At 39.9% G+C, this 15,440-nt stretch overlaps 1 protein-coding gene across 7 annotated transcripts in view; it reads left to right on the forward strand.

Moving 5' to 3' along the window:
• pclob (piccolo presynaptic cytomatrix protein b) overlaps positions 1-15,440 on the forward strand; it is a 94,330-nt gene that overhangs the window by 7,595 nt on the left and 71,295 nt on the right. For 6 of the 7 annotated variants that reach the window (XM_084409317.1, XM_084409321.1, XM_084409319.1 and 3 more), the window contains exons 2-8: positions 3,354-4,296; positions 4,693-5,568; positions 9,568-10,446; positions 10,535-11,362; positions 11,455-12,339; positions 12,560-13,450; positions 13,825-15,279. In XM_084409317.1, coding sequence (XP_084265443.1) covers positions 3,460-4,296; positions 4,693-5,568; positions 9,568-10,446; positions 10,535-11,362; positions 11,455-12,339; positions 12,560-13,450; positions 13,825-15,279 — 6,651 coding nt within the window. In that variant the 5' untranslated portion in view covers positions 3,354-3,459. Of the gene's footprint in view, positions 1-1,293; positions 1,436-3,353; positions 4,297-4,692; positions 5,569-9,567; positions 10,447-10,534; positions 11,363-11,454; positions 12,340-12,559; positions 13,451-13,824; positions 15,280-15,440 lie in introns of those variants that run through there. The other variant, XM_084409318.1, reaches the window with a different exon arrangement.

Raw genomic sequence — 15,440 nt, forward strand, 5'->3', positions numbered from 1 at the left:
ATGGGGCAGCAAGACTCAGGTAATGATACTGGCATGCCGGCACTGATGGTTTTTTATGGATTGACCATTAGCACTAGAGTGGAGCACATTAGATTCTCTCAGGACCATGACTGATTCTGCCAGGCAAAAACCTATAATGCAAACAGAGAAAAGCAGGCTTCTCACGCTGCCTGAGAACGGAGAGATGATGGATGTGAGTGAGTATACACAGATAAATGACAAGCAGATACAGAGAGAGAGAGAGAGAGAGAGAGAGAGAGAGAGAGAGAGAGAGAGAGAGAGAGAGAGAGAGAGAGAGAGAGAGAGAGAGAGAGAGAGAGAGAGAGAGAGAGAGAGAGAGAGAGAGAGAGAGAGAGAGAGAGAGAGAGAGAGAAGGAATTGTCATACCCTATCAATGTTTACTGTGAATTTGAAGGTGAACTGATTTAGGCCATTGCCACAGGCTCAATGTTTCTGACTGCAGTTGACCTTCTATATTAATAAACATAAACCAGATTGCATTTTATAGCAGCATGTATCCCGTTCAGAGTTCTTTGAAGCTTATTATTATTATTATTATTAGCCTATTGGTTATTTTTTTATTTGGTAACACTTTCTTTTACAGTGTCCTTCTTACATGTTACATGCACTTTCCCTAGTAATAACAATGAATTATGCATAATTAAGTAGTTACTAAGTAGTTGCTTACTATTACTCAGTACTTAAATATATTATATATTCAATATAATATATATATATACTGTAACAATGACACCTTAAAAAAAGTGTAATTTATTTTACACCTTTATTTTAAGGTGATGTCGATACATTGTACTTACTCAAATAAGTACTGAGTAATATTAATTAACCACATGTACTATAGAGTTACGGTTAGGGTTGTAATTATGGATAATTTACTGTTATTACTATAGTAAGTACATGTAGTAACGTGGAACTACATACCTTAAAATAAAGTGTTACCTTATTATTTGTTGATGTTTAACCTCTTTTGCACACTGTTGGTAACATTTATTTAGTATTTTTTCCATTTAAGCCTATATTTCTATAAGCCTATATTATAGAATTTTAATAAAACTGCTGTTCATAAAAGTAACCTTATGGTGTTTGTTATTTATATTAATGCACTGTCAACATTCTTATCTGTGCAAACGACATCAAACCCCTTACAGATGCCCGAATAAAACGTTAGCCGATTATTAGCGGAGAGTCTGTCAAAGACGAATGATTATGTCGCTTTAAATTCAATTTTCGTGAGGCGATGTATGCTGATCACCTGTCATGTGCGGCGCATGCGCAGAGGGGATGATTGTGAAAGCGGGTATGCCCTCAGTTCCTCGTAACCTCCATCCTAGACGCTGAGCAGCAAAGTCCGACTACCAAACAGCACTAGAGAGACAGAAATGGGAGAATAAATAGGGATGCTCTCACGCTGCAGGTAGGATGCTGTTTGTACGACTTAAGCTGCCCGTTCAGATGAAAATAATCGTGTTTTCCCGTGTGAACACTGGCAGTTTTGATGAAAGATGATTATGGTGTGTGGTAGTAGAGTAGTAGGCTACTTCTAGTCTGGAAATGCTTTCGGCTTCTAGATGCTCTCAGACAGCATGCAAGAAAGCGGTTTTAGTGATGAGGCTGGGAAATCCTCCCATCCTTGATCAAATTGCAGGGCTTGATCAAGGGCGAATGCATCATGATCAGGACAGTGAGGGAACCTCCATTTCTCACCGTTTGCTATTTTATTTCCTGTTTGAAAGCATGTTATGAGGCGAGATCAGTGTGATAACTGCAGATCGTGACCGTCTGAGATTGATCATCTACCATCTACAATCTCATATCAAATAACCAACCTATTCTATTCTATACTATTTTTGTGTCTATTGATGCATAAAAACAAACAAAAAGAAAACAGACTTATTTATTTTATTATTATTTATTTTTTTACTAAAACATCCAATCCTATAAATGATGAAATATTAAGTTTTCTTTCACATAATATTGCAAAACACCCATTGTGTTTTACACATGCAGCGAAGGTTTTCCAACCCGGATATGCCGACGGATGATTTCTGTAGACGGGCTATAGATGTTGGTTATGAAGGAGCAGAAGGAGAACAAAAATTGTCAATATATATTTGTAGGCTGTCTGAAGAGAACAATGTGACATTTAACATTAATATCAGGTTATCGATGTGATTGAAATGTTGACGGCGCGCTCTCTACTGAAAAACAATCATGCTTTTGCAAAAAAAAAAAAAAAAAAAAAAAAACATTCACACAGAAAACCTACTCTTTGACTCTTTAAAGTTTCTCATCATGAATGTGTCCGCATAGAGTTACTGCTGTGAATGGTATACCGTGTTGTATTTCACGCTAAACGGCAGCGCAACGTGATGCATGCGCTGAGCGTAGACCGCTGTCCAAGGTGCTGAAGGGAAACGTCCAAACACTCAGTCAATTGCAGGGGAATGCAGTCACGCTTTACAAGAAAAATCAGAGTTTTATTGCTGTTACATATTCATGCTACATTTTTAAGCTGTATTACACATGTGGATGAACAACAGATGTAGTAAAATTGCCATTGCCAATTGTCTTTAGAGTTGTCACTGTAACTGCAGAACTGCACTCGTAATTTGTATGGGAAGTTATTAAACTTTGAATCAACTTATTCAACCTATAATTATTTTTATGCTATGGTCATAACAGATATGTTGCAGATATTGAATGCATTCTGGCATAATGCCATTCGGAAGACCAAAGATCATGGAATCTATATACAATAATTATGGAAAAATTAACTCATGAATTATGAATTTTTTTTTTTTTTAAATAGTTTTATATGAAGTAATGGGTGAATGCATCATGATCAGGACAGTAAGGGAACTTCTGTCCATCACTATTTGCTTTGTTATTTACCATTTCAATAGATGTCGGTGTGATTAATGCAGATTGTGACTGTATAAGATTGATCATCATCTACCACCACTACATACTAGCTACCGATTACGTATTATAAAGTCCATGACTGTTTTTGTTTGTTTGTTTAATCTTCTTATTTCCTACTTTTGTGTTAATTAGGTTTTTACCTGCTTTGAAGATGACTTACAGTAGCTAGACTTAGCATGCCTGAAAATAACAATACTTTTAGACAGAGTACTCTTCTCATTTTACTCAATTTTGCTTTTATAATTGTTATTAAATCTTTTTTTTTTGGAGTCTGGAACTACTAATATTTTGATTTGATAATGAATATGTTATTATGTATGTGTGTGTGTGTGCATTAAAGGTATGTATGCATTAAAGACACAATAATGTGTGACTTCTCTCTTTTCCTTGTCCATTTTCTCTTTTCTAAGGGACACTGGAGGTAGATGTGAGGGATAATTGCAACTGGTGAGAGAAGCCCTCCACTGGGCCCCTCCATCCCAGCCCTCCCTTACACCAACATTCCCCACAGCCAACATGTTCTCCTCCAACTTTCTGAGTGGGGGGAATCCTCTAAGTGCGATGTCCTCTGCTGTGAACAAGTTCAGTCTTTTTGGGGATGAGGCAACTGAGGAAAAGCAACAACAGCAGCCTCCAGGTCCTTTAAAGCAGAAGGATCCTCAACAGCAGGGGAACGGCCAACCACCCTCACAGGGACCTCAGAGGCAAAGTGGACAGCAGCCGCAAGGTGTGGGACGGGGAGCCCAAGGAGCTGGACGGGGTGGACCTCAACCACAAGTAGCTGGACGTGGTGGACCTCAACCACAAGGAGCTGGACGTGGTGGACCTCAACCACAAGGAGCTGGAAGTGGTGGACCTCAACCACAAGGAGCTGGACGGGGTGGACCTCAACCACAAGGAGCTGGACGTGGTGGACCTCAACCACAAGGAGCTGGACGTGGTGGATCTCAACCACAAGGAGCTGGACTGGGAGGATCTCAACCACAAGGAGCTGGACGGGGAGGTCCTATACAGCAAGGAGCTGGTAGAGGTCTCCCACAGCAGGGAGTGGGGAGGGGGGGATTGCCACAAGGAGCAGGTGGGGGTGGATCTCCTAAGCAGGGTGTTGGGAAGGTTGGACCTCAACAACAAGGCCCAAGAGGACCTGGGTCTCATCCAGCAGGTGCAGCTGGGTCAAGGCCTCCTTCAGCAGAGCCTCAGGTGAAAGATGGAGCTGGGGTGAAATCCCTCTGTCCAGTCTGTAAAAATACAGAACTCAGTTTTAAGTCCAAGGATTCTCCCAACCATAACACCTGCACACAATGTAAATCAGTGGTCTGCAACATGTGTGGGTTCAGTCCTCCAGATGCAACTGTGAGTACAAATTCCTAAGCATTAAAACATAAAAAAAAGCAGAGGTATTTTGATATGCATGACTCTTTTTTTTTTTTGCGCTCATTTTTTTATTAAAATAGAAATAGAATCAAGATATTTGATATAATAGTGTTATTTTATATAATCAAGATATTTGATGCAAATAGACCACTCTAGATTTACCCATCGGTTTGTACTATCAGGCGATGGTCACCATTATAATTCCAGAGTGCACTCTCTCTGAAGCATGCTTTATTGGACTATGATGGATGCTGATACTTTTTTTATAATAACTCTTTAACAAAGTAATACTACATTTTCTTTGTTGATTTGAATTTTTGTTAAGTTAAAAACTAGCGATTGTATAACAGACATTTGTATCCTAAATGTACGCAGGCTAAGGAGTGGCTATGCCTGAATTGCCAGATGCAGAGAGCTCTGGGAGGGGCAGAAAGAAGTGAACCTCCTACGCTAAAAGCCCAGCCACAGTCCAAGGTGTCCGTACCATCACAGAACCCCGCAAAGAAAGACACACCTCATAGTAAGCAGACGCCTCCATCTGCCAGCCAGCCAACCAAACCAACAGACGGTCAGAAACCGTCAAGCCAGTCTAGCACAAGTGCAGCTCATCCATCGCCGCAAATGTCACAGCAAAAACTTCTTCCACAGCAGACAACAAAAGATGCTCCTCCTGCCAAAAGTGAGCCACCATCAAAGACTGAGCCCCCTAAAAAAGAAGAAGAGTCCAGTTTCTTTGGTTTCGGTTTTGGTGGAGCTCGATCCCGCTCTCCCTCTCCACAGCCTGGTGCCTCTTCTGTTTCTGGGAAGGTTCTAGGCTTCGGTTCTTCGTTCCTTAGTTCAGCATCCAATTTGATTTCGGCTGTCCAGGATGAGCCCTCGACAACTCCACCAACCTCTCGAAAGGGTTCTGCCGTTTCCCAAACTTCTGCCAAGACTACCACACCCCCTTCTACCAGAAAAGATTCAGAGGGCTCTAAGGGCTCCCCCAATCTTCCTAAATCACAGACACTGGAAGGAAAAAAGCAACAGCAACAAAATAAACCCCAAGACACTCAAAAACCAACAACAACGAAGGAATCCTCATCTGCTCAGGCTACTAAAATAGATCAAAGCCCGAAACTTCTTCCCAAAGCCTGTCCACTCTGCAAGGCAGGCCTGAGAAGAGATCCTCCCAACTATAGTACCTGCACTGAATGCAAGGCCACTGTGTGCAATCAGTGTGGATTTAATCCTGTGCCTCATCAAACGGAGGTAAGAAAAGGATGAATGTATTTTCTTGCAGTAGGTTCACATTATGGTTTGTGCAATGAACTGTGGGCAGGAAATGTCAAGAGCAATTTCAGAGGACATGTTCTGGGTGATTCCAGTGATTCTGTTGTAAAAGATGGATGTATTTTCTAGTCTCTTTGGTTTGTGTGGAGGCAGTCTTGTGGAAGGCAGACCGAAAATGGCTGTGAGAGAGACAAAATGTGCCTTGATTCTCAATTGCCTCAGACTACTCCCAGCCTAAACTTACAAAAATAAAGTGCTTGCACTCTCAAGGCAGAAAAGAAAACATCAATGTGCATATTCACATTGTTTCCTCCTTTTTTTAGTTATGCTTTAAAGTGATTTACATATCCATTAAGGCTTTGGGTGATAGATATTATGAATGAATAGACATTATTTTCTTTGTGACTCATGTTATGACGTTTATCTGGGTCAAACATTGCAGTTAGCGGCTTTTCTATTTTACATGCAAACGTTCCACCCAGTGTGTTGATTTCAGCCACTTTCCAGACCCAGCAAAGCTATCAAGATAGTCAGGACTGCTTGGGGAGATAGGTTCATGATGATCTCATGGGCTTTATATTGTCGTCTGTTTTGATCCAAGAGGATATATAATTCTCCTTTCGCATCAGAAGTTAGTAGATATTGTTTTACTGTCTATTATGTCTTTTATTTTGAAGGTCTAGTTAATTCAAGTCTTTTATTTAGAAAACTTTTTGCCAATGTGATTTCACTTTATTTTGATGGTCCCTTTAACACATTCTGTTGACTATAAGTAACGTTGCACCTACATGTCTACTAACTCTCATTAGAGTGTTAGTTAAGTATTAACAGACTGGTAGGGTAGGGTTAGATTAAGTTGACATGTAGTTGCAAAATTACTTATAGTCAGTAGAGTGTCTGTTGGAGGACCAGGACCATCACAATAAAGTGTTTACAGATATTAAGCAGACAGTCTACTTATACTCCAATGAAAGTTAGTTGACATATAGTTGCAAAGTTACTTATAGTCAACAGCACGTTCAAAAGGGACCATCAAAATAAAGTGTTACCTAAATTATTTTGTTTTGTTTTGGAAAACCACTCATTAAATATCCCTACTGCCAGACTGGTTTCATCACTGAAATAGGTGTTCTGAAAAAATATGTTTGTGACTGTCGTAAGACATTTTTTATTTTATTTTTATATTAATCAGAAAACTAGCTAATCAGAAGCACTGGTCTGAAATCACTTTCATTGTGTTTAACATTAAGTTTTGTTGGTTAATTTCCAGTAGTGTTGGGATTACTATTTTATCCTGAATGTTGGCAAGTCATACTGAATATTATTAGGGTTTGTTAATGTACAAATTTCATTTTTAAAAATAGCATAAATGTCGGTGTGTTGCAGAAATAATGTTTGTGTATATTTGACTAAACACAGACTAACTTTTGTATCATCTGTGGCCATCAGGTTTTATATTAAGGGAATAGAATAGTCAAGGCCAGAGATGTGTCATGTGCTTAGTCTTAGCAGTGAATCTGCTGTAATAATATATGTTCCCTAGAGAACCCTTATCACCTCTATTGTCATCATCTGGAAGCCCTGGACATACCAGACTGGCCCCTAAATGGCCATTTCATATTTTAAGATGTGTTGAGCACAAAAGACTATTGATTCTGTAATTAAACATTCAGACTTTACGTGCAGCCTGGTAAGGAGACTCCAAGGCTATTGGGTCACATGGACCAGCTGTGTGATGAAAAAACAACAGGCAGAGGATCAGTGGGCAGTCCTCAAAGATAAAATCTAAGACTTTTCCAAGAGAGTTCAAAAACACAGAGATGAGGTTTAGATTACAGTGGCATCCGCTACTCGATTGTGCTCAGTGTCAATCACAGGTTGTTGGAATGAGATAATAGTGAAAAACATATCTCTATAATATGAAGGTCACCTTCATTCATGGCCACAACTGTGTGTTTGGTGTTTTATCATGAAATATTCAAACCTGGGGAATTGCCTTAAGTCTAGAGAATTAGCAAATGCAACATATCTGTGTATATTTTTAGTCAATGCTAAAATTATCTAAATTATTTAGTTTCCTTATTCTTAAAAAAAGAGTGCTGCTGGCTTTCTCCAGAGATTAAATGTAGGCTTCAGGGTGAGCTGTGTGCTTGAAGTGTCCATGCAGCACAAATATTGCGATACAGAGGGAAATTAATTTAACCCTCAGCTCACACTCTGAGAATGTTGAGGGATATTTACAGTTCGATTTCCCCAACATCACACAGCACTAAAACTGCCTACTGCAATGCAAATGTAAAAATGTTCTGTAATATTTTACTTGTAATATTTTGTGTGTGTGTGTGTGCAGTATATGTACATATATAAGCTTGTGTAAATAATATTACTGTGGGTCTTAGTAATCAATGTTTGTTGTTTATTTTTTATTTGTAACACAAAAGAGCCCATTCACTAAATATTTCAAATGATTTTCATTGTAGCCAAATGGGACTTTGGAGATCTTCAGAGGACTGCTCTAAAATGAAAATATTTGTTTCAGCATTCTAGTTTACTGGAAAGACCCTTTTAAATCAGAGCAACTGCACTGTAGACTTCTAAAACATGCATTTTCAGAATAATAAAACATTTACTAGTGTCTTAAGGCTGGTTTGAGGTGAACATACTGTGGTTTCACCTTCTAGCTTATTGGGAATGCCGTTATAAAAGTAGTCATGTAGGCTTCTAGCAGAATATTCATTTTCAGTATACTTTACAGTTAACTGAGAGTTGTAAGGGCTGGTCTGACATGAACATATTCAAATTTCATCTTGCTAAGAAGAATTCTCAAGAAGTCAAAGACTTTGCAACATTCTTTCTAAAAGTCACCAAAGAAAAATATGCACAAAGGTCATGATTTTTATCTGTTCTAAATATTTAGATATTAATATTAATAATCAAATTCAAAATGGGTCAGCATTCAGAAATGTCTATTAAAAGAAGATCTTTTATTTGTAGCAACAATAGGTGCGTTTCCATTACAGATTTGTGCAAAACTTATTTATATTTAAACAAAAATATTTTCTAAATGTCGATAAAAAACGATTGCGAAATGACACCGTTTCAATTAACCGATGTTATGCGACTAAAACGTATTTTTTTCCTCCTGTGATAAGTCATTCCAAAAATCATGGCAACGGATGTTGGTAGGTTTACGTATATCCCAGCCACCGCACTAGACATTATTTTTAATTGTAGGAGACGTAGGCATGTTATCCAAGCATTAATGGCAAGGAAATCCACTTATACTTGGGAGCGGCCACGTATGAGGTGTTTTTCCCTCCTATCTGCTTCAAGGTATTGAAAAATTGTGGCATTTCTTTCTAGTTTAGAATCCAGTATTCCCATAATACTTTGTCTGTTATCTGAGTTTAATAAAGAACTCGTCTTCTGTCCAAACATACCGTGCCTTCTTCAAAGAATGATCGACTTTTACGTATGCCCGTGACCTGTAAATGCGAAACTGTTTCCATTGCAGTTTTGCAAAATATTCCTTTTTCAAATTGCCTGAAAAACCACCTCAAGCGAGGGTAAAAACTTTTTTGCGATATATGGGAGTTTTTGGCGAAATTGACGTGTTTCCATTGGGTGTATTTTCAATCCGCAATATCAATTCGCACAATTTGAAGGGTAATGGAAACACAGCTATTGAAATAAATGAATAGACATTTTCAGAGTGCAGACCAATTTTCTCTTTTTATTATAAAAACAACTTAAAAGACCAAAAAAAGTGAGAGAGAGAGAATACAGTATATCACCAATGGTTAAGTCTCTGATGTTTTTTTTTTTACATATTTTTTCAAAAGCAACAAGTAGTAATGTTATGATATCTGCTTGTAGTCAACTTAAACCAATCCTGCAAAATCTTTATTTTTTATTTTTTATTAATGTTACAAAAAATAAACAATGTGAAGAAATTACTCATAATAGATGTTTTTGCAGGCAAAAGAATGGCTTTGCTTAAACTGCCAGACACAGAGAGCGCTGAAAGGAATAGAGCCTCCAGGACAACCCACTGTAAAGCCCAGCAAATCTCAAAAAATGGATTCTACACTTGGTCCTTTAGAGAAACAGCCCAAAGCTTTGCCAACAAAGGCTAGTCATGCCAACCAACCTGCTGCTCAGAAAAAGGAGATGCATGAACAACAGACTAGTGCAGAAGGAGCAAAGCAAGCTCCCTCCCCTAAACCTTTACAGCAGCCGACAGCAAAAAATGCTCCCTCTTCTTCCATGTCTAAAGCAGCACCAAAGGCTGAGACTGAGCAAGAACAGTCAGGATTTTTTGGTTTAGGCTTTGGTGGAGCCCGGTCACGATCACCATCCCCTCAGCCCGCTGTTTCTGCCATGCCCGGTAAGGTCCTAGGATTTGGGTCCTCATTTCTGAGCTCAGCATCTAATCTTATTTCATCAGCAGTTCAAGATGAACCTTCTACGACACCACCAACTAATCCCCAAGCATCTTCAGTCTCTCAAACGTCTCCCAAGACCACTACTCCACCAACATCTGGCAAAGGCTCCACAACATCACAAGGGGCTGCAATATCAGTGTCTACAGGAAAGGCTAATGAATCAGTTGGTCAGAAAGAAGAGAAAAAGACAGAGCCAACTGCTGACCAAAAGAACAAAGCACCAATATCTAAAGAATCTGAACCTTTTTCACAGATGCCAAAAGCAGTCAAAGACCCTCAGCCCCTACCCAAATCATGCCCGCTCTGCAAGGTAGAAATAAAAAAGGACCTTGTTAACTACAGCACCTGTACTGAGTGCAAAAACACTGTGTGTAATCTCTGTGGATTCAACCCAACACCCCATCAAACAGAGGTAACATTATGTTGGCTTTTAATAGTTTTGAAAAGTTTTTGAATGATGCATGTGTACATGAGTTAACCAATTTGTTTTATTTATTCAGTTGAATGAGTGGCTTTGTCTAAACTGTCAGACACAAAGAGCTCTCAAAGGAATGGAGCCATCAGGACCTCCAAAGTTGGAGACCGCAGAACAGCCCAACAAAAACCCTGTTTCTCAACCACTGGCTTCACCCTCAATCCAAAAGAAAGGTGCTTCTGGATTGGACAAGTTTGACAAGAAAACTGACCCTGCTCAGAAATTATTACAGGACCAACAAAGCAAGGCTCCGAATGGTACTCTGCCAATCCAAAAAGCCCAGCAGCAAGAAAATAAAGCCAAATCTGAAGTCCCTGCCAAAACAGCAAAGGAAGAATCTGGATTTTTTGGTTTTGGAGGTGTTAGGTCAAGGTCTCCATCTCCACAGCCTGCGGTGTCTGCTGTTTCTGGGAAGGTTTTTGGCTTTGGCTCTTCATTCCTCAGCTCAGCATCTAATTTAATATCTTCAGCTGTGCAAGATGAGACATCTACAACACCACCAACCTCCCGCAAAGCTTCAACAGTTTCCCAGACCTCAACACCACCCACGTCTCGAAAGAGCCCTGCTGTTCCACAGACCACAAACACAGGGGACATAAAACAACCTACCACACAAAAACAAGACACAAAGATATCTGAGTCACCTCATCTAGCCAGCAAATCTTCTGTGCAAGCAAAACCAGACCAATCATTGTCTGTGGAAGTTGACAAAACTCCCCTGCCTCTTCCCAAAATCTGTCCACTTTGCAAGGCAGGTATTACCAGTGATCCTCCTAACTTCAGCACCTGCACTGATTGCAAAAACATTGTGTGTAACCGTTGTGGATTTAACCCCATGCCTCTTCAAAAGGAGGTAAGATGAGATGTTTCTTTTACTCTTTGGTCATATTTATTTTGATTGAAGAACAGTAATGTTGATTTGTGGTTTTGATTTTGGCCATGCAGGTGAAGGAATGGCTTTGTTTGAATTGCCATATAAAGAGAACACATGAACCTTCAACTCTAAATCCCCAGCTACAGGCTAATACTTATTCGCATCAAGACAAAACAGCTCCAAATCAGCCTTCTCCAGTAGACAAGTCAAAAACAGAACTTGGAAAACCCACTTCTACGTCTACAACACAAAATCCCCCAAAGGAAAAAAACTCCACACAAAAAGAAACTCTAAAACCTCAACAGTCAAAAGATGGTACTGCTTTAGCCAAATCCGAAACTACAACAAAAAAAGATTCCTCTAAAGAAGATACAGGTTTCTTTGGCTTTGGTTTTAGTGGTGCTCGATCTCGATCCCCTTCCCCTCAACCTGTTGTCGCTGAGAAGGTTATGGGCTTTGGTTCCTCCTTCCTCAGCTCAGCATCTAATCTTATATCTTCAGTAGTTCAGGATGAATCCTCCACAACACCACCAACACCTCGTAAAGGTTCAACAATTTCCCAGACCTCTGTGAAGTCTACGACGCCACCCGTCTCTCGTAAGGGTTCATCAGTTTCACAGACGTCTCTCAAAACCACATCTGCTGTTGAAACTGCGTCTACATCTCGCAAGGAATCTACAGCATCTCAGGACTCAACAAAAATGCAGGCTGGGGAAAGTAAACCTCTTTCTCAAAAGCAAGTGGAAGACAAGAAGTCCCTGCAACCTCAACCTTTCAAAGCACCATCTACACCTCCATCAAAGCCACAACAAGATGATAAGTCCTCTCATCCTAAAGAATGTCCACTTTGCAAAGTGGAGCTCAAGAAAGATCCTCCTAATTTCAACACCTGCACTGAATGCAAGAGCATTGTATGCACATTATGTGGGTTTAATCCCATGCCTCATCAAACAGAGGTAAGATTATTTAGAATTTGCAAAATGAGCTGTGGGCTCTACTGTTTTAACCTTTAATAGAAAATACCTTTGACAATATTATCATTCCACAGCTAGTTCACCAATATTGTTATGTAAATGTTTGTATTATCAAATATGTGTTTCTTAACATTTGTTTAAGAGAAACCTTTGTGAAATTAATTTTGTCTGGAGTTTCTCAACCTCTCTCATTTGTTGGCAGGCAAAGGAGTGGCTTTGCTTGACCTGTCAAGTGCAGCGGGCATCAATGCCTTCCAATGCAGAGCAAGCTCAAGCTAAGAAAGTCGTCCAAGTGCCAAAGGAGCAGCAAGATGTTCTAGAATCCATGCAGAAGAAGCAAAACGCACAGGAAGCCATCAATACTGGTCAGAAAATAGCTGTAGTTGGGGGAAAGAAGCCCACTGATGTTTCACCACAACAGCTGAATCAACCTAAGACCGCACAGCAGATGAAATTGGACAAGCCTCAAGAAAAACAAACCAAACTACCACCAAAAGCTCAACCTCATCAAGAGGAGTCTGGATTTTTTAGTTTTGGCTTTGGTGGGGCCCGATCGAGGTCTCCTTCACCTCAGCCTGCTGGTTCTGCTGTGCCTGGGAAAGTTTTAGGCTTTGGTTCATCCTTCCTTAGCACAGCCTCTAATCTGATATCATCAGCTGTTCAAGATGAACCTTCTACAACACCACCAACCTCCCGCAAAGGTTCATCAGTTTCCGAAATCACAGCTCCCCCTTCCCCCCGTAAAGGCTCTGCAATGTCTCAGTCATTGTCCAACAGCAGCACCTCATCTAGCTTACAAAAAGGTTCTGAGACCATGCAAGGTTCTCCAAAAGCTCTACGTAGTAAAGATACTAAACATTCAGTTGGACAGAAACAAGAGGAGCAGACAGAATTACTTCAACAGGCTAAGGAGTCATCAAATAAAGTGAACGAGGATAAATCAGAGACCCCAAATGATTTATCCAAGCCTCTTCCCAAGGTCTGCCCACTTTGCAAGGTGGAGCTCAAGAAAGATCAATGCAACAGCTGCACTGAATGCAAAAATATTGTATGTAACTTGTGTGGGTTCAACCCCATTCCCCATCAAAATGAGGTGAGTAAATCCTACTGTTGTGTTGAAAATGTCTTTAAAACAATATTTTGGTTTGTTAAATTCAGCATGATACGGAGGTGCATTTACATGCATTAAGAGAATAAATAGTGTCAATTTTGAGTTGATGCTGACTTAAATGAAAATCTCTATAATATTGGCATCATAATGCAGTTTTTGCATAAACAGTTTCATGTTGACAGGATAGCTTGTAATGCTCATCTCTTCTTTATTCTAAATTTGAGCTACCTTGGAACATTGCAAGTTAATAAGCATTGTGGTTTAGTCCACTGAACTGTTGGATGCTATTTAGCTTGCTTAATATACACAATTTTAAGTTGCAAAATTATTAATACATTACGCTTTACAAACTACAGGTGATGTGGCTTTGTTTGGTGTGTCAAATGCGGAAAGCACCAGAACCTCCTCCTGTGCAGCTTCAGTCACATGCCAAGGATTTTGAACCAGTTAGAATGGATATTCCCACTCCAGATGCTTCACAGAAAAAGCCACATCCTCCAGCAGATACAGTTCAAAAGGATAAGAAACCAGAATTAGCAGGGAAACAAGACAATAAGCAAACTTCAAAAGAAACCGAACAACCCAGCCAAGAAACAAAAAGAAAGCAACAGCATACTGCAGAAGTTACAAATTCAGAATCTCAAAAAATAGATCCGCAACAAGACAAATCTGGATTCTTTGGGTTTGGTTTTGGTGGAGCTAGATCTCGATCCCCTTCTCCTCAGCCTGCTGTCTCTGCTGTCTCAGGGAAGGTTCTAGGATTTGGTTCCTCCTTCTTAAGCTCAGCATCTAATTTAATCTCGACGGCTGTTCAAGATGAATCCTTCACATCACCTTCTAGTTCTCGCAAGGCTTCAACAGCTTCTCAAATTTCTGAAAAGACACCACCAACCTCTCGCAAAGGTTCTGCAGTTTCTCAAATCTTCGATAAAATTAATACCAGTCCACCTTCCTCTCGCAAGGGTTCTGCAGTTTCGCAGACATCTTTTAAAATGACTCCTCCAACCTCACGAAAGGGATCTGAAGCTGCAGTAAACTCTAAAAACAATCTTGACAATACAGATGGGACAAAAAATAAGGTTGCAGAGAAGGGTGAAGAAACCACTAAAGGAGTTACACCACAGCAACAAGAACAAGGAAAGATGGAAGATGAAGCTGTGCCTGTGTCCTCTGAAGTGTCTAGAGGTAGATCCCAATCTCCTTTACTTCCACCTGCAGCATCTGCTGTCTCTGGAAAGGTCTTAGGATTTGGTTCCTCCTTTTTTAGCTCAGCAAGTAATCTGATCTCATCAGCTCTAGACGAGCCTTCAACAACACCACCCACTTCTCGCAAAGGTTCCACAGCTTCCCAGCTATCTGCTAAGACTACAACACCACCTTCTTCTCGTAAAGGCTCATCTGTTTCCCAGACTTCAGACAAAATCACCACTTCACCTTCCTCACGAAAGGGCTCTGAAGTTTCTCTGACATCTCTCAAGACCAGCAAACTTCCCACTTCCCAAAAAGTATCTGATGCCTCTCCTAAAATGCATCATTCAGATGACAAAAAAGTAAATCCTGAAAATATAGAAGAGCAGAAAACAGATAAGAAATCTATGGTCAGTCTGGCACAGTCAACAACTGAATCAGTAACAAAAGATACAGCTGTACCTGAAACAACAAGTACAGAGTCCACTAAATCACTTCCCAAAGCCTGTCCTCTCTGTACGGTCGATTTGCAGAAGGAGCCTCCCAATTATGATACCTGTACCGCGTGCAAAAACACTGTGTGTACTCTATGTGGCTTTAACCCTATGCCCCACGATACAGAGGTAAGCAGCCTTTTTTTACATTGAAGAACATAAAAAACACCTTATTCACATTATTAGAATTATTATTTTATTAGTACTGTAGTAGTATTTGACATTATGGGCACCAGCATTTATAACCTCATATTACATTAAATATATAGGTAAATATTGGTATATAGTAT

Source organism: Rutilus rutilus (genome assembly GCF_951802725.1).
Source record: "Rutilus rutilus genome assembly, chromosome: 5".
Classification (NCBI taxonomy): domain Eukaryota; kingdom Metazoa; phylum Chordata; class Actinopteri; order Cypriniformes; family Leuciscidae; genus Rutilus; species Rutilus rutilus.